The following is a 26,150-nucleotide window of genomic DNA, read 5'->3' on the forward strand; positions in this document are numbered from 1 at the left end:
AAATCGGAGTATCCAGAGTGAATTTAATTGACCGTAGTTCCATACAATACACACACATATAATCAAATTTGGATTCTCCTTCTTCGTTATGTACATACAAATCAAACAGCAAAAATCAAATATTTATTATTATCTCTCTCTCAATCTCTCTCCCTCTCCAGAGAGATCTAATTGTGTGTAAATAAGATTGTATTGTGATCGGAAATTGATGACGACGGAGCAATTAACTCCGGGCGGTGGAGGACCGCGGTACGTGCAAATGCAACCGGAGCCGGGGACGTCGATGATGTCGTCGTTCTTTTCGTTCCGGCAGAGTCAGCCTGAGTCAACTCGGATTTTTGACGAGTTACCTAAAGCTACGATCATACAAGTGTCTCGTCCTGATGCTAGCGATATTAGCCCTATGCTTTTGTCTTACACTATTGAATTTCGTTACAAACAGGTACTCATTGTATCTATATGTGTCCGATTCTATTGTTTTTTTGTGAATTGTTGAATTAGGTTATGCTTTTGGATTGTGTGGTTATGATATTGTGTTGAATTTTGATTAGTTAAGGATGAATTTCGATTATTTTGTTAATTTTACCGATTGATTGTATGGACGTTTATATTTTGTTTTGTGAATTTAGGTGTGTGTGATTAATTTCTATGTTTTTGTAATTAGTAGCTTGTAGCTGCACAAGCACCAGTATGGGATGCTTGTATTGTGTATGTGGGGTTTAGGGTTAAAGCACTAGTGGAGGCATTGTGAGGCTACTTAGAATTCTAAACATCTGCGGAAAAGAGTATAGTTCTTAATCCTTTCGTTTGAGTGCTTAGGGGTTGGTGTTGAAAGTACAAGTTTGATGTATCGGTAGCTCCTTTTTAGCTCCGGGTTGGTTGATGACCTCTATTGGATTGTTTTACCTGTGAAGGTGCATGGGTCTTTAATCATTTTGACGATGGGCAGGCTGGGAAACCTCCCATCAATGTAAGAGTAAGAGCTCTGATGAGAACTAAAGAGAAGAAAAAACTACCATGTGAGTGAGGGTTTTGTGTAGAATCGTGTTTCTTTTTTTGGTGCATGCCTAGTTTCTTATACTGATTGGTTACCACTTCTTTTACTCAAGTACCCATAATAGTTCCCCACGTGGAGGAGAGGGGTTTCGCCTTTTCTGCATAGTAGATGACGTGTTGCTGTTGTCAATCAATTTCATGTCAATCACGGCAACTTTTTGAGTTGTACTTATTTGGGCTCTGGATATTAATGTTATATTTTGTATTAATTACCCCACTCTTTTTGTAAGAGAGGGCTGTTTGATTTTTTTATTGTCTGTTAATTGCCTAATAATATATAGCAACAAACATTGATATTTGTTATACTAGACGTCTAGACCATTTCAAGTTAAATATTCATCCTCTGTATAGCTTATTATTATCTGATTATTTATATAGTGTTAAATCAGCAGTATTATTTGTTCAGTGGACATGGTTTGTCGTATAGAGCATATAATGTGCTATTATGATATTACATCACTTTGGGGATTTTCTGTCTGTTAAATTTTATTTAATAAATTAAATTTACATTTTGTTTTATAGTTCAAGTGGCAGTTACATAAGAAGGCTGCACAAGTTTTCTATTTACATTTCACATTGAAAAAGCGTGCATTTTTTGAGGAGATTCAGGAGAAGCAAGAGCAGGTACTCCCTCTGTCCCTCTCATTTCTTTTCGTTTTTTTTTTCAATTGCTTGACACGCATTTTAAGATGCTTATAAAATATAGGTTCACAACTTTTTTTTTAAAAATATTTTTTCTTCTGTATAAAAATTTAAACATTAAAATTCTATTGAGAAGAAAAAAAAGTTGAAAATAATTCGTCAAACTATATTTTACGAGAACCTTAAAATGCGTGCCGAGCCCCCGTCCCCCAATGTAAACAATTGAGGGGGACGGAGGGAGTATGTTACATTTCTTTATACATTAATTTGTTTTTTCATCCTGCGAAGGACAGTATTCCTTTTGCATAAAACATTATAACCTCTACACAATGTCCATCTTAAAATAATGGAGGCTTTTTGCTGCAAATGTAATTATATCACTCTGTTTTTAGGTTAAAGAATGGCTTCAAAACTTGGGAATTGGAGAAAACACGACAATGGTGCATGATGAAGATGAACACGATGATGAGACTGTTCCTTTAAATCACGATGGAAGTGTTCGAAACAGGTTAGTGCTGATTACATATCACTTGTCAAGACTAGTGAGAAATGTATTACATCTTCTCTCTCCAGCATTGATATAGTTCTTACAGGTGCTTTTTTCTTCAGAGATGTCCCTTCTAGCGCTGCTCTACCAATTATTCGGCCAGAACTTGGAAGGCAACACTCAATGTCAGACAGAGCAAGGGTAGCAATGAATGGATACTTGAATCATTTTCTTGGGAACTTGGATATCGTTAACTCTCGAGAGGTATACTGGGTTGTCCATTTTGAGACATTCTTTTGATACCTAAGATAATTTTGGGCGCTTCTCATGTCTTGCTGAAGTTAGTTCTCTGAGTGTTTTGCTTAATATTATGTTGGTGTGGTTGAGATAAGGGTGTCAGGAAGGGAAAGACTTGGTAAAACTATCAGTCATCCAAGTAGTTTAGTCCTATGTCAGTAAGGTTACTTTAATCTTTTTGGAGCTAGTTACATTTGCGGACCAGTATAAATTCGCGCGTATTGCGACATTTCAGTTAAGGATCTGAATACGAAGAAATTGGAATGACTTCCACCAAACTCTCTCCAGTGATTCTTTCTATAAAACTCTGTCTTCCTCTACAAGTTTCTAACTGATTTCTGTTATGTCTCTATATTTCTGTTCTATTGGTCTCTGTTCCTGCATCTTAGGCTCTTAGCACCTAAATCTATCTCTAAACTCACTGTTTCTGTCCTGCTCTTACTCAAAAACTATAGAAAAACACAAAAACACTTGAAAATTTATGTAGCAATCCGCTAATTCCTGAAAGAAGGCTTATTAATGAGGAAGTATGTGGTCTATATATATGCTCCTAGGCCGTAGCATCTTATAGTCTTATATTCCTACTTGGTGCATAAATTTTTTGTTGAAATTGAGATTTCTTGCATCTGTTGGGCAGCATTGCAAGTAGTTGCACACGATGATATATACTCTGAGATGTAGTTGACAGGTGTGTTCCAGAATAGCAAAGTGACTAGTGGCTGTGTTAATTTACCAAGGCAAACTCATACTAATTGTATGGCAATCATAATACCATTTTTAAATCGTCAGTAATAGTTAGAAGTAGTTTTATGATATGATGTATGGCAAATCTCATTAAGAACCCTCGCTACGCATCGGTAATTCAAACACTTCATACCAATCTTAACAATAGATAAGTAATTTATGAACATAACAGTAAGAGAAACAAGTCTAGAGGCAACACTTGAGGGGCAAATTGAAGCTCTTGTGGCGGTACGTAAAACTGCTATCCCAGAGCAATTATCCAGGAAAACATGGAAAGAAGAGTCACTGTTGTATTTGGATTGAACTGCTATATATTATGGCAAAAAAGTTGTCAAACCATGTGTCAAGATGTCTACATTCTGAAAACTCAAATAAAATAACATCCTACTATTGAAGCAATAAACATATACTCTAAAGCTGGTCGTTAAGTCAAATGAATCAAAATAATGTAAACTTGCTGATGGTCCTACAATAGCATCTTGCTCAGGATTTTAGACCAAGTCAAGAAGGCATTAAGATTAACACTAGTAAAAGTGAGCAACCTCACTCTATTCTTTTAGCACCGGGCACCTTATTCTAGCCTTCTCCAGTCTTTTCCTACTTCTCTCTGCCAACTCTTTATATATTAGGAACATTTAAGACTTTGAATTACTGAAGGGACTTCATAATTCATATTTTCTATTGAAGAGGCTAAATTTGAAAGGGCATTTTTGTGCATATGCTGTTCTCATATCTAATCTAATCCTACAATTTTAAATTTAGTAACTATTAATTATTTTAGTGGGTTCCACTTTCCAGGATATAGTCTTGACTTAACCTATTACATTCCAGTTTATCAACATTAAATATTAGTTTCATATTGCAGGTTTGTAAGTTTTTGGAGGTTTCCACATTATCATTTTCCCCAGAGTACGGTCCCAAGCAAAAAGAAGATTACGTGATGGTGAATCATTTGCCAACAATTCATAATGATGATGATCACAAGAAATGTTCCCCCTGCCAGTGGTTTAATTGCTGTAATGACAACTGGCAAAAGGTTTGAAAATCTATCTTTTGTTATTATTACGGGCTCTTGGTGTACAATGTATGTGTGTGTGATATCTTGCATTGAATTTTGTGTTTGTTGTAGAGACTGTTGTAATATGTGTGCTTGTTTATGGTGAGAAATATTTGGATAGATAGATCACTGCCAGCCTGGTCCTACTTATGCAGGGTGCTTGCAATATTTTTATCTTTATTTATAGAGCATATCCCACATTTAGTACATTTACACAAATCTTGGTGTATGCTAAGTATTCAGATACAATATCCTTCCTTTGTTTAAGGTCAGAATGAACATACTTACTTCCCAAATGCCTGCTTATAGGCCCAACAGCAGAAAAACGCTCTTATATTATGAATTGGAAGACTGCATACTTCTGGCCTTTACTAGACACTGCCTTATTATGAAAATTTTCCCTCTGTGACTAATGAAAGTCTTGCAGTTGGAAGTATGTTGATCCCTATTCATTTCTCCAAATCACTTAAATATTCATTGCTGAATATTTATACCTAGTTAAGTGTTTTTTAGCAAGTACTTCGATTAATGCAAAGTTTGTCGGTTAGTATATAAACATTTTTAGTATTTCTATAATTGACATATATTGCTGTGCTTGGGACAGCAGATTATGTTCCCATGCGTTAGTAGTAGTCTTCCTCCATATGTGTTCTTGATTTTTTTCTTATCTTAAATAAAAATTATTGTATGGTGGGGTATGTAAATAGTGTTATATGTAATTGCTTCATTGTATTAAATTGCAGTAATGCTCCTATAACTACTGTCTGCAGGTCTGGGCTGTTCTCAAACCTGGATTCCTGGCTCTGCTAAAAGATCCTTTTGACACTAAACCACTGGATATAATTGTTTTCGATGTTCTACCAGCTTCAGATGGGATTGAAGGAGCCAGAGCTACATTAGCTGTAGAAATGAAAGAGCGGAATCCTCTCCGTCATTCTTTCAAAGTAAATTTCATATGAATCTCATTTGCGTCATTATTTAAAAGCAAATGTTATATGAATCTCTTACTATAAAAAACCACAATAGTTGTCATCTCTGGCTTGTTCAAGGTCTGTTCTTACTTGAGGTTATAAGGTTTACTTTTTGATGGACAGAAAACCATGCCAAGGCAAAAATTTCTCAGATTTCCCCCCTTCAAAAATTATATATAATCGCACTTTTAAACGAAAATTCTAGCTTTGCTTATTATTTTGAAGTATTAGATGTCCTTATCGTCATAGATACAAGCACGCAATGGGAATTGTGTATGATCACTATTCTTATTATAAGTACCACTTTTACTTCAGGCTAGTGATCTGTGTTCTGAAGTTAGTTTACTTTTACTTCAGCATGAAATTAATGCTTGTTTTCATAATTGATCAAGTTTAAGGTATTCAATGTTGAACTTATCTTGATATACTCTGGATGGCTATATTGTAATTTCTTGGATTGGCCACAAATCATGCTAGCTTGAAACTCAGGGAGTTTAAAATTCAATTTTAAAGGAAAGTGATTAATTATACCATAAAAAATGTCTATTATCCTCCGTGGCCAAAAATGTTGTTTACCAGAGACGATATAAGATGGAGGTAGATAACATGTCTATTTATTCATTTATATCACTTCTAATGATAACTTGGGAAACATTCATGTAGTCCTTTAATATTCTTTTCATTCTACTTCTGTAAGTTCAGCAGTTCGTGCTGTACTTTCTTTACTATCTGAGTACAACAATGTTAAAATTACTACAGGTGTCTTGTGGAAACAGGAGCATAAGATTAAGATCTAAGAGTAGTGCTAAAGTTAAGGAGTGGGTTACTGCAATTAATGATGCTGCCCTTCGGCTACCGGAGGGGTGGTGTCATCCTCATCGTTTTGGCTCTTTTGCTCCTCCACGGGGGTTGGCTGAAGATGGCAGTGAGGTTCAGTGGTTTGTTGATGGTCGAGCAGCATTTGAATCCATTGCTTCAGCAATTGATGGAGCAAAATCAGAGGTGGAGCTTTAGCAATTATTGATATCAATCATACGTTGATCATTTACTATTTAGCATTGTGATCTATAATGATAATTGAGAGTGTCATGCAGATATTTATTTGTGGCTGGTGGGTTTGCCCTGAACTTTATTTGAGACGTCCGTTTCAGACTAATGCTTCCTCCCGGCTTGATGCTTTGCTGGAAGCAAAAGCCAAGCAAGGTGTCCAGGTACTCTGACTCTTATTATGTTAAATTTTTGTGGCAAACAATCAGGTAATGCGATTGTAGATAGCAAGATCCATTTTTATTAAGTGATTTTAGAATCTTTTATTTTTGTTAGTATTGCTACTTGGCAACTTTATGCTAAACAAGTTTCATGTAGGTGGGTTTCTTAATTCCTTTCTTAGTATGCTACTTGGGCAGTTCAATAGTTAAATGTTATTTTTTAATGGGATTTTGACATTCTTGTTGTAACTTCTGAACTTTGTAGTCAGTATCTTGTTGTATGCTTCTCCTATTTTCACAGATAATTTATAGTTTGAGAACTTAAATTATTGTTTTAATATAGAATTTATTCCTAATTATTGCAGATATACATTCTTTTGTATAAAGAGGTTGCTCTTGCCCTCAAAATTAACAGTGTGTACAGTAAGAGAAAGCTTCTTGAAATTCATGAAAATGTCAGAGTACTGCGTTATCCAGATCATTTCTCTAGTGGTGTCTATCTATGGTACGTGGTGGTTTACAACGGGAATTCATATACTGTTTGCCAGATACGTGGTTGAATCATATATGTATGTGTGTGTGTGTATGTATTAATTTGAATTGTTTTAATTCTATCAAATAAAACAGAATTCTGTTTACTTGTAGGTCTCATCATGAAAAACTTGTTATTATTGATAATCACATATGTTTTATTGGAGGACTGGATCTATGTTTTGGCCGTTATGATTCATCCGACCATAAAGTGGGTGATGTTCCACCCAACATCTGGCCAGGAAAAGATTATTATAATCCAAGGTACATGCCTTCTACTTCCAGTATAAGAAATTTGATTCAAGCAGCTGCAAATGCAACAAGTCTTGAGTACCGAATAGATATTTTATATATGGATATCTTGTCACTCCTCGAATTTGATCTATCTGTCAAGAATAAGCGTTTAAAATGGAGAAATTAAGGTATTTTTGTCGTTGTAGGGTTTACATGCCAGAGGTCTGATAGAATAGATGCAGAATTCATAGAGAAATAGTGCTTTAGATTTTAGAAAGAGATATAAGCTACAGAGATAGAGAATTCAGAGTGAAATGGACACACAAAGGCACAAAATCAGGTATAGAGAGAGAAATTAAGACAAAATCAGGTATAGAGAGAGAAATTTAGATTTTAGGAAATGAATTCCGTTTTCTCATAACTGTTCAACATAACAGAATTACAACCGTCTCCATCAATTTATAGTGCATCACTACTGATATAGAAAATGACTACTTTACCCTTACCATTACTAGTAGAGCTTATACTGTATAGCTCATACTACTAGTATTAGTACTGTAGCCAACATCCTAACAACATATCCCTTGCGGATGACCTCATTATTTCATTTCCTTCCAGAGTTCCAGTATATTATCTTTGAAATCTGGAAGTTATACTACAGTAATTAAGAATGCGTCCAAGTTGAAACTTTCAAAATTTGAGTTTGAGGATTAACGTATATGATTATGATCATGTACAGCATCTCTCTTCTTGTTTTTTTTGCTGGACTGGCTACCGACAGAGATGGTTGTTCATCTGTCTGCATTATCTTTCCGTAGACTACTTGGCTTTAAAACATATCAACAAATTAGTAGTACAAAAATAGGAAAGGGCAGTCTGATTTGTATTTCTTCTTTATTATTATCTGACCTTGTGTTTTTAGCTAAAATAAATTTTATTTTCTAAATTGTAGAGAATCAGAACCAAATACTTGGGAAGATACTATGAAAGATGAGATAAACCGTGAAAAGTATCCACGTATGCCATGGCATGATGTCCATTGTGCTCTATGGGGCCCACCTTGTCGTGATGTTGCCCGGCATTTCGTTCAGCGTTGGAATTATGCTAAGGTATTTTTTAATTAGAAATCTTCGTTTTCATACCAGTCTTCTGATACATATGGCCATCTTTAAAATTCACTTTTGTTTCAGAGAAATAAAGCTCCGAATGAGCAAACAATTCCTTTGCTTATGCCTCAGCATCATATGGTTATTCCCCATTATATGGGAAGTAGCAGCGAAATGGAAGTAGAAAAGAAGATTGTTGAAGACATCTATAGCGATATGAAAAGAAATGATTCTGTTGCCTCTCTATCATCCTTCCAAGATATTCCTTTGCTTATACCTCAAGAAGCTGATGAGTTGCGTCCTTCTGATGGAGATTTAAAATCAAATGGGTTGGAGATGAAACATGATTTTGATGATCAACCAAGTAGGGCCAGCAAGGGTCCTTTTTCTTTTAGGAAGTCAAAAAATGAAGCATTAGTTGAAGATACGCCAATGAAAGGATTCGTGGATGATTCTGATTCTTTAGTTCCTAATCAGGATTTATCTCCAGATATCGGGAAGAGAACATCAGAAAAAGAATGGTGGGAGACACAAGAGAGGGGTGATCAAGTTGTTTCGGCAGATGAAACCGGACAAGTTGGTCCTCGTGTTAAATGTCGTTGTCAAGTGAGTTCTAAATTATGAAGTTAGAATTATGAGTAAATCTTAGTGTACATCGTTAAACACTACCTCTAATTTAGGAGCAACTAATTGACCCACTCTAAACCATCTTCTTTTGTTTATTACTCTGTTTAGTTATTAAAACTTGGTCTCATAGTCTCATACTACTATAAATGAATTGAGTCACATTTTGTTGGGTTATATTGATAATAATTGAAATATTGAGTTTTGACTAAGGTAGAATATATTTATAAATAAATTTTCAAATTTAATATTAATTTTTAAAATTTTGGTGTGTGGTATTTAATATATACAATTTAATATAAAATGCATAGATCATTATTGCAATTATATAGATCATTATTGCTTGGCAATATGCCTCGCTAATAAGATAGTAAGGTATAGTATTATATAATTACAGAAACTGCAGAAAGCATTCTACTATAGGTTTAAAATTGCCTGGTCTGGTGAGAAGTGTTTATAGATATAAATCTTAAAAGATAATTTCTAGTTCGAGGTTGTCATGGACTTGCTGGATTTTGTGCTTGTCCAAAATGTTTTATAGTTAGCTAAAAAATGTTTTTCCTGCCCTCCAAAAATGTGCTATAGTTTCTTCTATTAATAATAAAAGGGCCTGAAATGATTCTTGAATATGATCTTTGAAGTTTGAAATTCTTTAAGCTGGGTCCCTGTGTTTTATAGCTTATTGCTCATTTGTGTTTGTATTGTTATATCTCTATTTCTATTCTAATATAACCATGAGCTCTCTCCTCAGGTTCTGAGGAGTGTCAGCCAGTGGTCTGCTGGGACAAGCCAAGTTGAAGAAAGCATCCATAAAGCTTATTGCTCTCTTATCGAAACGGCCGAACACTTTGTCTATATAGAGGTAAATGATTAAATATAGGTATTGGATAAAAATGTTCAGATTAGGATTAGAAGTCCAACAGTAGAGCTAAACTGGAAGTGCAAATAAAAATCATGATTATGGTTGTAAATACTCTTATCGAGCCCCCTGCCTATATGGCACTGTATTATGTGCAAACAATATTATAACTTATAAGCCTGTGTAGAAGGAATTTGTACACCGAAGTACTTCCTTCAGGTAGTGCCTGTAATCATTTTGAGATATCTTTTTCTCTAGAAATACACGGGCTTGTAATGTGCTCTAGATTTACGGTATTGATCAGTATGCAACAAATTCATTAGACTTGCAATACTCTGGTATGTGTTGTTTGATTAATGAGTATGTGGAGAAAAGGCCATATGTCATCTACTTCTCTCATCTTAATTAAAACCAAAGCCAAAGATAAAGTTCAACTCGAAACTGTAACAAGGTACTTTCTTATATGATGAACATAAGTGGAAGATTCAAAAGCTTTGAATTATAGAGAATATGTTTGTGTTTGGAATTAGCAAAAAAAACACAGTTCTGCTTGAACCTCACATTGAAAGATTAAAATGTATACTGTTCTATTTCTGTTATTATGTAAGAATAAAGTTTCTTGTATATATGGAAGATAAGTAGATTATTAGGAAAAACAAAAACCTAAAACAAGGACAATTGCGTTGGTTGTTGTTTTGCATAAGTAGGGATAATATCTAGAATATGGGTCTTGTTCTGATTATTGTAGGTGTATCATAAATATAGTTGATATATCCCATTTTAAATTTATCACAAAACATATTACATTGAATTAATTAGTAAATATAATTATCTTGTTTTTTTGGTTTCTATCCATCATATTTTCTGCCTTCCGCAGTTGGGAAAAATAGGGTAGTGGCTCTTAGGCAGTTGAATCATCCTAGTTCTTACCAAGCTTGGCATTCTATATTTCTCCTTTTTAGTTCTTGTCCTGCATTACCAAATAATTTGGGACGAGTATGTTAGAAAGATGATAATAGTGACTATTATGAAACCATGGCTGCATGTTTCACATCTATTTTCCATTGATTATATATATACATATATATATATATATAGATGTATATATATATACATATATATATATATATATAGGCTCATGATCAAATAGAAACCAATCTTAAAATAAAAACTAGAAACCAATACAAGTTAGTGATATTCTCAGTACAATTTAGTGATAGTCTTGTTAAAATTTAGTGATCTGTGTTGCAAGAATTAGTGAAAATTTGCAGAAATCGCCCAAAATCTTCATATATGTTCCAAAAACTGCTCAAAATCTCCAGATCTGTTCACGTTTTCGATTCAGAAGGTGGTGACGGTGGTGGCGATGGTGGAGGTGAAGGTGGAGATGGAGGAAGGATGATTGTAGCGAAGGTGTGGGCGGTTTGAGTAGTGGGTTGGAGCGTTGCCGGAATAGTGGCGGCTCCACCGCGTTTTGAAGTTGAGCCGAGGTGGAGAGAGAAGTATGAACGGGGCTGAAAGAGGTTGAAGCAGCGACCAAGATGGGGTTGGTGAAGATGGAGGTGGAGATTGTGTTGTTAGAGAAATAGTGGAGGTGGAGATGGGGGGGCGGGCGACATAGAGGTGGTGGTGGTTATGGAGAAGGTGACGACGGAGGTAGTGACAGTGGCGGATGTGGAGGTGGGGTTGGTGAAGATGGAGGTGGAGATGGGGTTGTTTAAGAATTTAGTGGTATTTGCTTTAGGATTTAGTGATATTTCAGCTTGGTTTTTAGTTTCTAGAATAAGGAGGTTTCTATTGGAGTAAGACTCTATACACACACACACACACACACACACACACACACACACACACACACGTTAATGTTTCATTGGTATGCCTATATTTTGCATGAGGTTTTGTCTCTGTTTGTGGACGATTTCAAAGTCTCATTAGTATTACTTAATTATTTCTGATGTGATCCTCTAAAGCATTGGTATCTTTTTGCAGAACCAGTTCTTCATCTCAGGTCTCAAAGGAGATGAAATTATCCGGAACCGTGTGCTAGAAGCCATGTATAGACGTATTATTAGGGCACACCATGAAAAGAAGTCCTTTAGAATCATAATTGTCATACCACTCCTCCCTGGCTTCCAGGTTAAAGCGATTATAACAATTATTAGTTCCTAAAATTTAGTTCATGGAAAATGTTAACAGTTGATGCTTGACAGGGGGGTATTGATGATGCTGGTGCGGCATCTGTTAGAGCAATAATGCACTGGCAGTATCGAACAATATGCAGAGGACCAAATTCTATACTGCAAAATCTCTATAATCTTCTTGGCGCTAGAATGCATGATTACATATCCTTTTACGGTCTAAGATCTTATGGTAAACTCTTTGAAGGTGGTCCAGTGGCTGCTAGCCAGGTAACATCTACTTTTCTCATCCTAAATGGTGTCCTCTCTTATAAGCATCTCACTTCTGCTGTCCAGGCCAATTGCTGATGCATAATTGTGAATTTTGATGTAAATATGTTAGCTCTTACCAAAAAGTTAAGATTCATTGAGTAGCTCATTACTTACTTGACACTAGTATCAGCAACTAGCTATCATTGTATCTTTGTCTGAATTTGTGTCTGTGATCATATGCAACATGACCATTGGCCATGAACCGACATATGCATACAAAATTAAAGTGTGAAATATGTAGCAAGTACTTATTGGTGTACTACTGGAATATACAATTGATGTATTACTGGAAGATGTCAAGTTATCCAAGACTCCAAGTCTATATGCTATATTAGCATCCTATGCGAATATTATGCATTTGGGGGCTTCTATCTCGGTAGTAAAACCAATATTTTTTTTGTTTTGTTTTTAACAAGCGGCTGGCTGTTCGAGTCTTTGAGGCATGTTTGTGTCAGAATTTTTAAATCTTGTAATCAACTCAGCAATATAAATATATATAGTTTAGCTTTTTACTCGAAAGAAAAATTTGTGCACTTACCATTGTAGTATATGAAATTACACACCTAGAGGGGGGGTGAATAGGTGTTATGGCTAATATACCCGATTTTTAAAAGTTACCGAATAATTAATCTGTCAATGACAGCCTGCTGTTAATTTTCAGAGTAAACTGTTAGCCTGCTAATAAGATAAACGCAATGCAGATAATGTAAAGCAGTATGCTAGCAACACCAAGAATTTTAGCCAGGTTCGACCCCTAACCCTAATGGTCTACGTCCTGGTCCCCTACCAACTGGTAAGAGATTATATTATTAATCAATAATGTCAACGATTACAATGATTCAATAATATAACTCCCTTTCTCCCTTGTTCCTGTTATCAGCCTGCTGAAACCCCTGAACCACGAACCAAAAGCCTACCAAGACCTATACTTCCCAAGTATACTCTTCTAGCTAACTAGTCCCCTTGTTCCCTTGTTTCACAAGCTGGATACACAGCAACAAAACATTACACCTTGAACAATACAATGAATAAGTGTAATACAACCGAAACTATGAACTCTCAATATAGATATATATGCAAATATAAGTACTAGAGCTCAACAAAAGATTTAGCAATGTAAAGAGTTGTATTTCAGAAAGCTTGGTGTGTTCTCCTTGTTTTCTCTCGAAAATGAAAGCACACACAAATTTATATACATCATACCAACGGTCATAATCCAACAAACTTCCCAACGATCTTGGTAACAACCTCACGTTTAAATTTGAATTGAATGATGAACGTTTGGATGACATAATACTGAGTAAAGATAAAATCCATTTGAAATCATCTCAGTAAAACATTTAAACTAAAACCCGTTTGAAACAAAGTAGGAGTTTGTTAAAGATAAAATCGATTTGAAAAACTCTCCTATTTGTTAGGAAAACGTTTTTGAATGAAACTCTTATAAAACTGAGCTCTAATATTTATATAAGATATATACAAATATTAGAATCCTTACAAAGTCGTTTCCTATTAAATCTCCATGAAAATAGACTTTGATCTTTATCCGATTGTTTCTCTGTTCACGCTGTAAGCCTGCTGATAGCTTGTAAATATCCCTGTAAGCTTGCTGACAGCTATAATCATGCTAACATCCTGAAATACTGTTAGTCCGCATAAACAACCTTTGATAGCATGCTAACACATATCAGTTTCATGTTATTAGCTTGCTGTTAGTGTCATCATCAAAACCTTGAGAGTATCAATCTCCCCCTTTTTGATGATTACACTATATTAGGAAAAGTAATAAACTCCCCCTAAATATAGCAATCTAATATCACTAAACTTCCACAATTATCATAGAGAATAAAATCTAGCAGATATATCAACTTCACAGATATGCAAAATTTAACACAGAAACAATTAATCAAAGCAAATTGCATAGATATTTCAAATAATCCTAACCAGGATAAACCACCTGGTATCCAAAATATTATCCAAACAACTTAAACAAATTAACTCAGGATAAACCACCTGAGATCACCAAATTCAAATCCAACCAGCACAAAACAACTTAGTCTTAAAACAAATAAAACTTAGGGCCAATAATGTACTTAAGCAGATAACACAAACTTAAGTAAAGTATTATTAATTTCCTAATTTCCTCCCCCTTAATCATTAAAAAGGTGAGAAAATCAAGTTCCAGCCTTGTCCTGTTCATCCTTCTCCTTGGCAAATTTCTTGGCAAGTTCAGCAGCAATCAGATTTTCAGCCATCAGTGCATTCCCAGCAGCAGCATACTTAGAATCAGTTCCAGCAGCTTCCTTCAGTGCATCCAAAGCTGTCCTAGGCCTTGGACTTTCTGTGGCATCATCTTCTGAAGTGAAAGTTGCCTTGACATCAGATGAACCACCAGACCCATACATCCTCTTGCAAAGTTCATAGGCAAAACTCCCAGAACTGCATTTCTCTGAGGCAGTTGAAGTCCTAGCACCAAACATCATGTCCTTCCAGAACCCAAACTGAGAATTCAATGCATCCATCTGCTCAGACAACTGCTTCTGGCCATCCATCACCTCCTTGTGATTTGCTCGAAGCTCATCCATATATTCCTGAATCTCTTGTGCAGAGATTCCCAGATCAACCACATTCACAGACTGTGTCGTGGATGGAGGAGGAGGAACTTCAACAGTAACCAAATGCCCATCCTTATCCAATTTTAAATTGGATTGAGCCAAAAACTTAGCATCCAAAAATTCCTTAGCAACAATGACTTCCTCATCAGCAAATGACACACCAAACCACTCGAATACTCGAGTCAACAACAAACCATAAGGTAAACCACCAGTTGATTTACCCTCAACAGATTCCAACATATTCTTTAAAATCAAATCACTTAAGTCAAATTTACGACCAGCCACCAACATAGCAACCACAACAATATCTTGAGAAGATAAATTAGAACGAGTCCCCAATCTTGGACTGACATTCTCTATAGACAACTTAAATATAGCTTGAGCCAGTGGGAGCAATTGTGTAGTTGACGGAAACGCATTTTCAGAAACAATTTCAGACCCAGTGATTAATTTTAATTGATCTTTGTGAGAAAAACCCTCAATATCCTTAGGTCCTCTTTTAGTGTGGATAGACATAGTAGATGGTGGAATCTTAAGTATAGCACCCAAAAACATAGAAGACAGACAGATCTTCACATCCGACACATACGATACATACTGATCAGACCCAACTAACTGCAAATTCGCATAAAACTCTCGAACTAGAGCAGGATAACAATTTTTAGGCATATCCACTAAAAATGACTGAAATCCTAAATCCTCAAAGAGCTTCACGATACCACAAGAATAAAAGGTTTTGCCAGAAAGAGGCTTACCCATGATGACTTTCCGACCCGCAAGACCACGAACTGCAAGAGCCTCTGACTTAACCTTCTTTTGCCCAGATTCAACACCTGCATCGCTTCGATTAACCCCGGATAACTCGTCGCCGCTTTCAATCGTAACCAACTCATCGTCTTCTTCGTCAATCAACTTGCGCTTTTGAGATGTCGGAGTAGGCTGCGGAGTGTGAGACTTGACATTTGCCCTAGTCTTCTTCCTCATCGCTAATCGCAACCCGATTGATGCTATTGTGAAAACGAAGGCTTTTCGGAGAAAGTGGGTGAAAACCCTAGCGTCTCGGGGTGGGTTGTATATGTAGTTGAAGAGGCGTGGAGTGAGTAGATATTTCAAAACTCTTTTAACAATTATCAGGGGAGTAGTTTTAGGAACAAAATTAAACGAAGTGATATTCCTAAAATAATTCATGTTAATCTATTATAAACCGAATGAGTTAAAAGATGTTAACACTACTTATCTCTTATCACATATATATACACATTGTAACTAATTTGAATTTTAAACTTATCATAAATTACACAGATAATCACATAATCACGTATCAAAATTCAACATAAAAATTTATCAGTCTAAGCACATAACGGTAATGTCATTTAAGTTCACATATTTCAAATAAACACTTAAACTGACCGGCATGCAAAAATAACAAAAATTATGTAAAATATTAGGAGTAAGCTGATAGTACCCGGACCATGCTTAAAAGCCTGCTGACTGCACATCACACATACCCAATTCCCTTCTCAGCACGACATAACGTTCTTCAGGAAGAGGTTTTGTGAAGATGTCAGCTAGCTGATCTGCTGTAGCCACAAAAATTAACTTGACAGCACCCTTTGCAACATTATCTCTCAGAAAATGATGTCGAACATCAATATGCTTTGTCCTTGAATGATTGACTGGATTTTCTGAAATATTGATTGTACTTGTGTTGTCACAAAAGATAGGAGTTTGCTTGCATTTGATTCCAAAGTCCTTCAATTGTTGTCTCATCCATAGCATTTGAGAGCAACAGCTACCAGCTGCTAAATACTCCCCCTCAGCCGTAGATAGAGCAACTGAAGTTTGCTTCTTGCTTAACCAAGAAACTAAGCTTTGACCCAAAAATGCACAAACACCACTTGTACTTTTTCTATCAGTTTGACTTCCTGCATAATCTGCATCACTATACCCAACAAGATCAAAAGCATTTGTGATAGGATAGAATAAGCCCAAAGTAATAGTTCCACTTAAATATTTAAATATTCTTTTAACAGCTTGTAAGTGAGAATCCTTTGGTTTTGCTTGAAATCTAGCACAAACACAAACACTATACATAATATCAGGTCTAGAGGCTGTAAGATAAAGTAAACTACCAATCATACCTCTATACATTCGAATATCAACATCTTTACCATTTTCATCTGCTGTCAGCTTGCTGACAACGCTCATTGGTGTTGATTTCGCCTTGATATTCTCATACCCAAATCTTTTGAGTAGATTCTTGATATACTTGGATTGATGCACATAAATTCCTTCTGGAGTTTGCTTAATTTGGAGCCCCAAGAAATAATTGAGCTCTCCCATCATGCTCATGTCAAACTCACTATGCATGCACTTTGAAAACCACTTACACAAAGAATCATTAGTAGATCCAAATATAATATCATCTACATATATTTGAACAACTAATATATCTTGACCTTTAAAGATAGTAAACAAAGTAGGATCAATTTTACCTCTAATGAAACCATTTTTGATCAAAAATTCACTTAACCTTTCATACCATGACCGAGGTGCTTGCCTTAATCCATAAAGTGCCTTCTTGAGCTTGTAGACACGGTTGGGATACTTTTCATCCTCGAATCCTGGTGGTTGCTTGACATAGACTTCTTCCTTGAGATATCCATTTAAGAATGCACTTTTGACGTCCATTTGATGTAGCTTGAACTTCTTGTAGCATGCAAATGATAACAGCATCCTAATAGATTCCAATCTTGCAACCGGAGCATACGTTTGATCAAAATCAATCCCTTCTTGCTGATTGTATCCTTGTGCAACAAGTCTAGCTTTGTTCCGAGTGATAGTACCAAATTCATCAACTTTATTCTTGAATACCCATTTGGTTCCAACAATTGAAGCATCCTCTGGTGGATCTACAAGTTCCCAAACATCACATCTTTCGAATTGATTGAGTTCTTCTTGCATTGCCATGATCCAATTTTCATCTTGTAAGGCTTCTTGAACATTCTTTGGTTCCTCTTGAGCTATGAAGGCAGCATAAGCACAAATGTTGGCTTGAGCTTTCCTTGTCTTGATTCCAGCTGATTTATCTCCAATGATCAACTGAGGAGGATGATTCTTCACTGTTCTAGTTGACTTTGGTAGATTATGTTGAGCTATGACCTCTTCATTCCTTGTAGTCTGCCTAGGAGGAGTCTGATCAACAACATTTTGGCTTGCTGATGAAGTTTGACCTCTGGATTCATCCAATGTGAGCTTAGACATCTTATCCAAAGTTTCTTCAAGAGATGGAGTGGATTCAGTAGCTTTATTGCCTTCTGAAGTTGTGGCAGTTGACTTGTCAGCTTGCTGATTTCCAGTTTCCTTCACTGTCAGCTTGCTGCTAGTTCCTGTACCTGCACATTCTTCCTCATCCCTTGCAAGATCATCAGTAGACTCTTGAAATGAAACATCAATAGACTCTTCAACAGTATGTTTAGCAAGATTATACACTCTATAAGCACGACTTGTTAAAGAATAACCCAAAAATATAGCTTCATAAGATTTAGAGTCGAATTTACCATCCCTATCAATGGTTTTGAGTACGAAGCACTTAGATCCAAAAACCTTGAAATAGCTGATATTAGGCTTCTTTTTCCTTAGCAATTCATAAGGAGTCTTGTTGAGAATTGGCCTGATAAGCACTCTGTTAAGAACATAGCATGCTGTGTTGACAGCTTCTGCCCAGAAACTTCTTGGCAGCTTGCTCTCCTGCAGCAATGTCCTAGCTGTTTCTTGTAAGGACCTGTTCTTACGCTCTACAACTCCATTTTGCTGAGGTGTACGAGGTGCTGAGAACTCATGTGAGATTCCTCTTTCTTCACAATAAGTTATGAAGTCTTTTTGGAATTCCCCACCATGATCACTTCGAATACCTACAAGTCTTGTATCTAGTTTGTTCTCAAGCAACTTGATTAGTTTCTCAAATTCACTAAAAGCACAATCTTTAGTACGCAAGAATAATACCCAAGTGAATCTAGAATAATCATCAACAATAACAAAGGCATATTGTTTACCTCCAATACTCTTATAAGCTTCGGGACCAAAGAGATCCAAGTGAAGAAGCTCTAAAGGTTTAGAAGTAGATACCATTTTCTTTGCCTTATGTGGAGTCCTTGTTTGCTTTCCTAATTGACAAGCAGAACACGTCTCCATCTTGACATACTTAAGCTTTGGTAGTCCTCGAACAAGCTTCTTTGCTGACAGCTTGCTGAGATGATCCATATGAGCATGTCCAAGCCTTCTATGCCAAATTTCTGGATTATTATCCACAGCTGCTAAACAAACACCTGCCTCCTGTTCTTCAAAGTTCAAAACATATATATTTCCTTCTCGTTTTGCAACTAGAGGAGTTTTGTTAGCACCAACAAGTATAGTACATTCATCCTTACCAAAGTTAACAATATGACCATCATCAAATAACTGACTTATACTAAGCAAGTTATAAGTAAGACCTTTAACATATTGTACCTTGTTAATAGAAATGATACTATTACCTATAGTTCCTTTGCCAAGAATAGGAAGAGTTTTGCTATCACCAATTGTGACACGACCACCCTTCTTCATCTTCAAGCTTAGAAACTGAGATTTGTCTCCACTCATGTGCCTAGTGCATCCACTATCCAATATCCATTGATTTGGCTTTACTTTAGACACGAGACAAACCTACAAAACAAACACAAACAACTCAACGTTTTGGTACCCAAATTTTGTTGGGTCCAGCAGTGTTAGTTGATAAAACATATAGAACATTAAGATCAGATTTCTTGATCCACATTTGGACCACTTTAGAACTCTTCTTCCATGTTCTGCTGGTCTTATCAGCATACTGTCCCGGAGCTGTCTTCTGTCTGTTTCTGTTGTCAGCATACTGCCAGTGAGCTGATTTCCTTCTCCAGCTTGCTGATTGAGTATTCTTCATTGGACAATTATTAGCAAGATGGCCCTTCTTTCCACACTTGTGACAAGTCACCCAAGGCATGGCATAATTGTATGGAATGCCATTTTTCCCTTCATATTTCATTGAAGAGGTGGATGTAGAAGCTGCACCAATGCCTCCTTTATCATGAGAACCTTTAGCTTGTTTCATCATAGATTTGAGACTTTCTTCTCCTTGAACAAACTTTCCCATGGCTTTCTGAAGGTTTTTAACTTCTTGCTCCAATGACTTGATCTTTTCAGCTTGAATAGAGATTTCGGCTAAGCTTTGGGATTTGCTTAACTCGAATGCCTCCAAGCTTGCATCCTTAGCTTTAAGATCTGCTCTTAGCGAGCTGAGTTCCTTCATGAGTGTATCATTCCTTCTTTGGATTTGCATGTTGTTCCCTTCAAGTTGTGAGATTTGTTCCTTGAGAGTAGCAATGATTCCACTGCTTGCCTTGGCACTCTTTTCATTCAAGAAATCACCTATGACTTTCTTCAAATGAACATTTTCTTTCTCGAGCTCGTAGTTCTCATTCTTTAGATCAATGAGTTCCATAATTGATAGACAACTCTTATCCTGCATGGTTAGTTCACAAGATGTTGTATCAATAGAATGTAATTCAGAATTAATAGAATGTACCTCACTATTAGTCTCTGAATCCGAATCGGTTGTCTCTATTGAGCCATCGAGACCAACAAGAGCCAAGTTAACCATCTCATCACTTGAAACATCAGAAGCTGATTCATCCTCATCATCACTCCATGTGAGAAGTGCCTTTGATTTCTTTTTGTTCTTGTAATCAGCTTGCTGTTTAGGCTGCTTAGACTTGTTTTTCAGCTTGTAGCAATCCCTTTTGAAATGTCCTTTCTTGCCACATTCGAAACATGCATCATCTTTTGGATCTTTCTTTGCACCAAAGGCTTTGCCCTTTTCTCTTTTCATCTTATTCTTCTTTTCGATCATTCTCTTGATTTTTCTGGACATAAGAGCTAGATCCTCATCTGATTCTGTTTCCTCATCTGATTCCAGCTTGCTGACAGAGGAGTGCAGTGCAAGATTCTTCATTTTCTCTGTTGGCAGCTTGCTGCTTTCTGAGCTGTTAGCTTCAATCTTAGCTTCAAATTGTTCCAACTCAGCAAATATAGCCAGGTGATCCATAGTATCAATGTTGAGAGCTGACTCCAATGCTGTGACCTTGGCACCATATTCGAACGGAACTGCATTTAGAATATTCATGTTGATTTCCGATTGAGGAATCTTTTTGCCAAGTCTTTCAAGGCTGTTAAGAGTGACTTGGAATCTAGCTTGGCTTTCACGAATGGATTCTCCCTTCTTGATAGCGAAGCTTCCAAATTCTTTCATAAGCTTTCCGAGCTTGACTTTCTTTAATGCCTTTGAGCCTTCGTGATATGTCTCCAATGCATCCCAAATTTCCTTTGCTGTTTTGAGAGGATGAGACCTTGTCATATTCAGCTTGATTCAACCCATTGATTAATGTACTCCTTGCTTTTCCATTGGCAGCAACCTTTGATAGCTCGTCCGCTGTGAGAACATCAACGTCCTTGACTTTGCCATCGCTATCACGATATTCATAAGGACCTCTTTGCACAACTCTTTGCATTAGGGGATCTCTGGATAGATGAGCCTCCATTTGGCCTTTCCACCAATTGTAGTTGTCAGAACCCGTGAGGAGAGGAGCTCTAAAATCGGACTTTCCCTGAAAGTTATCAGCCATATCGATCGATACTATTCCTGTTACAGAAGTATTAGTACAAACCTCGCTCTGATACCAATTGAAATTACACACCTAGAGGGGGGGTGAATAGGTGTTATGGCTAATATACCCGATTTTTAAAAGTTACCGAATAATTAATCTGTCAATGACAGCCTGCTGTTAATTTTCAGAGTAAACTGTTAGCCTGCTAATAAGATAAACGCAATGCAGATAATGTAAAGCAGTATGCTAGCAACACCAAGAATTTTAGCCAGGTTCGACCCCTAACCCTAATGGTCTACGTCCTGGTCCCCTACCAACTGGTAAGAGATTATATTATTAATCAATAATGTCAACGATTACAATGATTCAATAATATAACTCCCTTTCTCCCTTGTTCCTGTTATCAGCCTGCTGAAACCCCTGAACCACGAACCAAAAGCCTACCAAGACCTATACTTCCCAAGTATACTCTTCTAGCTAACTAGTCCCCTTGTTCCCTTGTTTCACAAGCTGGATACACAGCAACAAAACATTACACCTTGAACAATACAATGAATAAGTGTAATACAACCGAAACTATGAACTCTCAATATAGATATATATGCAAATATAAGTACTAGAGCTCAACAAAAGATTTAGCAATGTAAAGAGTTGTATTTCAGAAAGCTTGGTGTGTTCTCCTTGTTTTCTCTCGAAAATGAAAGCACACACAAATTTATATACATCATACCAACGGTCATAATCCAACAAACTTCCCAACGATCTTGGTAACAACCTCACGTTTAAATTTGAATTGAATGATGAACGTTTGGATGACATAATACTGAGTAAAGATAAAATCCATTTGAAATCATCTCAGTAAAACATTTAAACTAAAACCCGTTTGAAACAAAGTAGGAGTTTGTTAAAGATAAAATCGATTTGAAAAACTCTCCTATTTGTTAGGAAAACGTTTTTGAATGAAACTCTTATAAAACTGAGCTCTAATATTTATATAAGATATATACAAATATTAGAATCCTTACAAAGTCGTTTCCTATTAAATCTCCATGAAAATAGACTTTGATCTTTATCCGATTGTTTCTCTGTTCACGCTGTAAGCCTGCTGATAGCTTGTAAATATCCCTGTAAGCTTGCTGACAGCTATAATCATGCTAACATCCTGAAATACTGTTAGTCCGCATAAACAACCTTTGATAGCATGCTAACACATATCAGTTTCATGTTATTAGCTTGCTGTTAGTGTCATCATCAAAACCTTGAGAGTATCAGTATAGGGAAGTTGAAAGATCTCCTTTGACATTGATAAGTGCAGCTGCTGAATGCTGTAGAGCTTTTGAGTATTATTTTATACACTTAATTTGTACCTAAATTTTTGTTGTATATTTTATGAATGTTAAATCAGTGATAAAGCATTTGTCTTGCAGGTGTATGTTCATAGTAAGGTCATGATAGTTGATGACTGTATAGTCTTGATTGGATCAGCCAATATTAATGATAGGAGTTTGCTCGGATCAAGAGATTCTGAGGTGCACTTTTAATAATTTATACTCGCTTTTGCACTTAAATTCACTGTTATATAATGTCTGGAATAATTGACCATTGGGTTTAAGCATCAGAGGATTTGTCTCAAAAATAAATAAATAATGCATTGAATATTAAATGCTTAGGAAGTCAATGGAATATCTGTTTTCACTTATGTTAAATTGACTGGTTGGTACACTTTTGTAAGCAAAGGATTATCATTTAACACTGTCACGACCATTCAAGTCTCTTTTCCTTGAAGATTTTTTTTTTTGAGTTAACTTATGTTAAATTAACTTGTATTATCAATATTATCAGCTCAGATAGAGGTGGTAAAATTGCTTCTCTTGATTCTAAAAAAGACATACAGTTTTTCAAATTTTAAAGTTGGCATATAATAGATTATATTGTGGAAATTTGTCAAGTCTCTGACCTGTAGGTTGTTTAGAGAGTTTTTTAGGCATTGTATCTATCGAGGGCCGACCCTGAGATTCATGTGGCCCTAATTAAAATTTGATTTACATGTACTTATATATGAAACATTTTATTTTTACACATGTTTGTGCAACCTTAACCAACTGACAATGGAAGGCAAGTCCTTCGTGGCAGTTTATTGTTTCAATTATATCATTGATTACGATTTAGTTGATTTAAATAGTACACCTGACATTATTGCTGTCACTGCGGACTTATTGAATTATAAATATTGTGTTGATCGTGTCAGTGCGGCTTATATTTCTTTTTGATATATTTCTTAAATTTACCCCAAAAGTCCAAAATTGTGTGTTCGCTATATATTTCCACTGATTTCATCAAGGAAATGAATTCTTTACTCAAATTTCCATAACTAACATGACTTTTGCGCTTCTGTAAATGTGCATATGTTGCATCAAAAAATGTTTCGCTAGATCGGTGTGCTTATTGAAGATAAAGAATTAGTTGATTCGTTTATGGGCGGGAAGCCATGGAGGGCTGGAAAGTTTGCTTCTAGTCTTCGTCATTCACTTTGGTCTGAGCACCTGGGTCTTTCAGCAGTGGAGGTTAGCATTATCTGTTAAATATAGTTTATAAGCACCGAAGGACCATAATTTAACATGTAACTGACAATATATGTTGCATTTTGGATTGCTAATGTTCTTCTAGATCAACCAAATCATTGATCCGGTAATTGATTCAACGTACAAGGATATATGGATGGCAACTGCAAAGGTGAGTATTTGAGGATACCAATTTTGAATTTATGAGCTTTTGGTACTTGTGTCAAGATTGGTATATTGATCATGATATATTCTTTGCTAACTAAAGTATCTGGAATGGCTTTTGCTTTTGTGAGTTTGTATCTGTAAATTAACAATATTTTGTGTGTGTATTTCTGACTTGACAGACAAATACAATGATCTATCAAGATGTAATTTCATGCATTCCTAATGATCTCATACAATCCAGGTGCATTTTAAACTTAAATCTTTAGTAAGCCTCTTTTCTTTGCGTGGATTTCCTAAGCTGTAATAATTTTGAGCAGGTCTGCACTAAGACAATGCATGACCCACTGGAAAGAAAAACTCGGACACACAACAATTGATTTAGGAATTGCTCCCGTCAAGCTGGAATCGTATCAGGATGGAAATATAAGGGGAACTGATCCCATGGAAAGATTGAAGTCCGTGAAGGGGCATCTGGTTTCTTTTCCTTTAGATTTTATGTGCAAAGAAGATCTCAGACCTGGATACAAAGAGAGTGAATATTATGCATCACCTCAAGTTTTTCACTAAGTTCTTTTTGTAATGAACGACTACTAGTAAAAGAGGAGAGTTGTAAAGTCTGTACACTTACGTAAAGCACAAAAAATATTTACACATAAAGGGAGCAGTGTAGGTAGAAAATATTTATATGTATCTAGAACCACAGTTAGCTGTATATATAACTCATATACACCCTGTTTTAGATGTGGAGTTTTGTCCCCTACTCCATAAAGGGAATATTGGTGCTAAAGAAGCTACTTCGAGCTGTCTGATATACTGGAATTCTTAGATGCTCCTCTTTTATATTTTTGGGTATGATTGGGCTGTAATACATGAGTACTTGCAGGATTTTGACTTGTAATCTTTAAATTAAAATACACTGCGAGTGTTATTTATTAAAAATCTCCGATTAATATTAAAAAAAATATTTTATTGATTTATTAATTACACACTCAAAAAAAAAATTCTGATTTATTGGAAAGATCTCCAATAAAAGTGCATTGTGCATCCAGTAGAAATTGAATTTATGAAATTGTCAATTATGAGTTGGGCGTTTTAACTATTCTTAGCACGAAATCTTTAGTAATGCAATTTAGGAGGAATTAGATAAAAGGATATCAATTCAAATGTATTCAACCCATTAGTGATTTACTGATTTATTATTTCTTAGTGATTAATACAGCTTCCCAATTTCTATAACTATGATGAGCTATAGTTTATTATACGTGTACTTAAAAAAAAGGTTAATTGTGTTCTAATCAAAATACAATTTTTTTAATAAGGTCTATTATTTAACAAGCACTTTTTGAATATAGATAAGTTATTTAAAAATTATGGTATTTCAATTTTAATAATATAACAAACACTTCTGATTCAAAATTGTCTAGGAAAATGCCTTTTGTTTTCTAAAGCAAAAACAATAACATAAATCAGATAGAATCATCCTCCAAAACTGAAAAAGCTCGAGCGAAAACATCTAACCAATACACTTAGTCACTTACTCTTCTCCACTGACATTCAATATATCATATTACCTGCTTTAAATTAATGAACACAGCTAAACTGATTAAAGTTAACACTCATCCTAGTTATATCATCGTAGTAAAGCAGTGGTCCAACTCCAACAGCATCTTAGCACATTCCTCAGAATATTGGATACTAAGAGTATCTCCGATGGACTCCTCAAACATGCTCCTAACTTTAAATTTTAGGAGGATATGAAAAATTAGAGCTCCAATGGGCTCCTAGTAGCTCTTTAAAAATTTAAGAGCTTTCTCCTTTCTTTTAAAGAGCATCTAAGGTGGTGTTTGGCAAACACTTAAA

At 35.8% G+C, this 26,150-nt stretch overlaps 1 protein-coding gene across 2 annotated transcripts; it reads left to right on the plus strand.

Annotated features, from left to right (window-relative positions):
* LOC108204457 (phospholipase D zeta 1) lies at positions 1 to 25,175 on the plus strand. Of its 2 annotated transcripts, XM_017373906.2 has the most exons (20): positions 1 to 442; positions 1,579 to 1,680; positions 2,091 to 2,206; positions 2,308 to 2,449; positions 4,092 to 4,262; positions 5,054 to 5,227; positions 6,014 to 6,256; positions 6,349 to 6,465; positions 6,828 to 6,967; positions 7,108 to 7,257; positions 8,180 to 8,336; positions 8,418 to 8,939; positions 9,709 to 9,819; positions 11,806 to 11,952; positions 12,027 to 12,224; positions 22,989 to 23,090; positions 23,994 to 24,125; positions 24,229 to 24,294; positions 24,470 to 24,531; positions 24,608 to 25,175. In XM_017373906.2, exons 1-20 carry the CDS (start codon positions 209 to 211, stop codon positions 24,855 to 24,857), a joined length of 3,336 nt encoding a protein of 1,111 aa, XP_017229395.1. In that variant the 5' UTR covers positions 1 to 208; the 3' UTR covers positions 24,858 to 25,175. The 2 variants fall into 2 exon arrangements, with proteins under 2 accessions (XP_017229395.1, XP_017229396.1); XM_017373907.2 differs by lacking the exon at positions 1 to 442 and having other exon boundaries at positions 2,292 to 2,449; positions 24,608 to 25,103.
* Positions 25,176 to 26,150: the final 975 nt, after the last annotated feature.

The sequence above is a fragment of the Daucus carota genome, chromosome 1 (assembly GCF_001625215.2).
Source record: "Daucus carota subsp. sativus chromosome 1, DH1 v3.0, whole genome shotgun sequence".
Lineage (NCBI taxonomy): Eukaryota > Viridiplantae > Streptophyta > Magnoliopsida > Apiales > Apiaceae > Daucus > Daucus carota.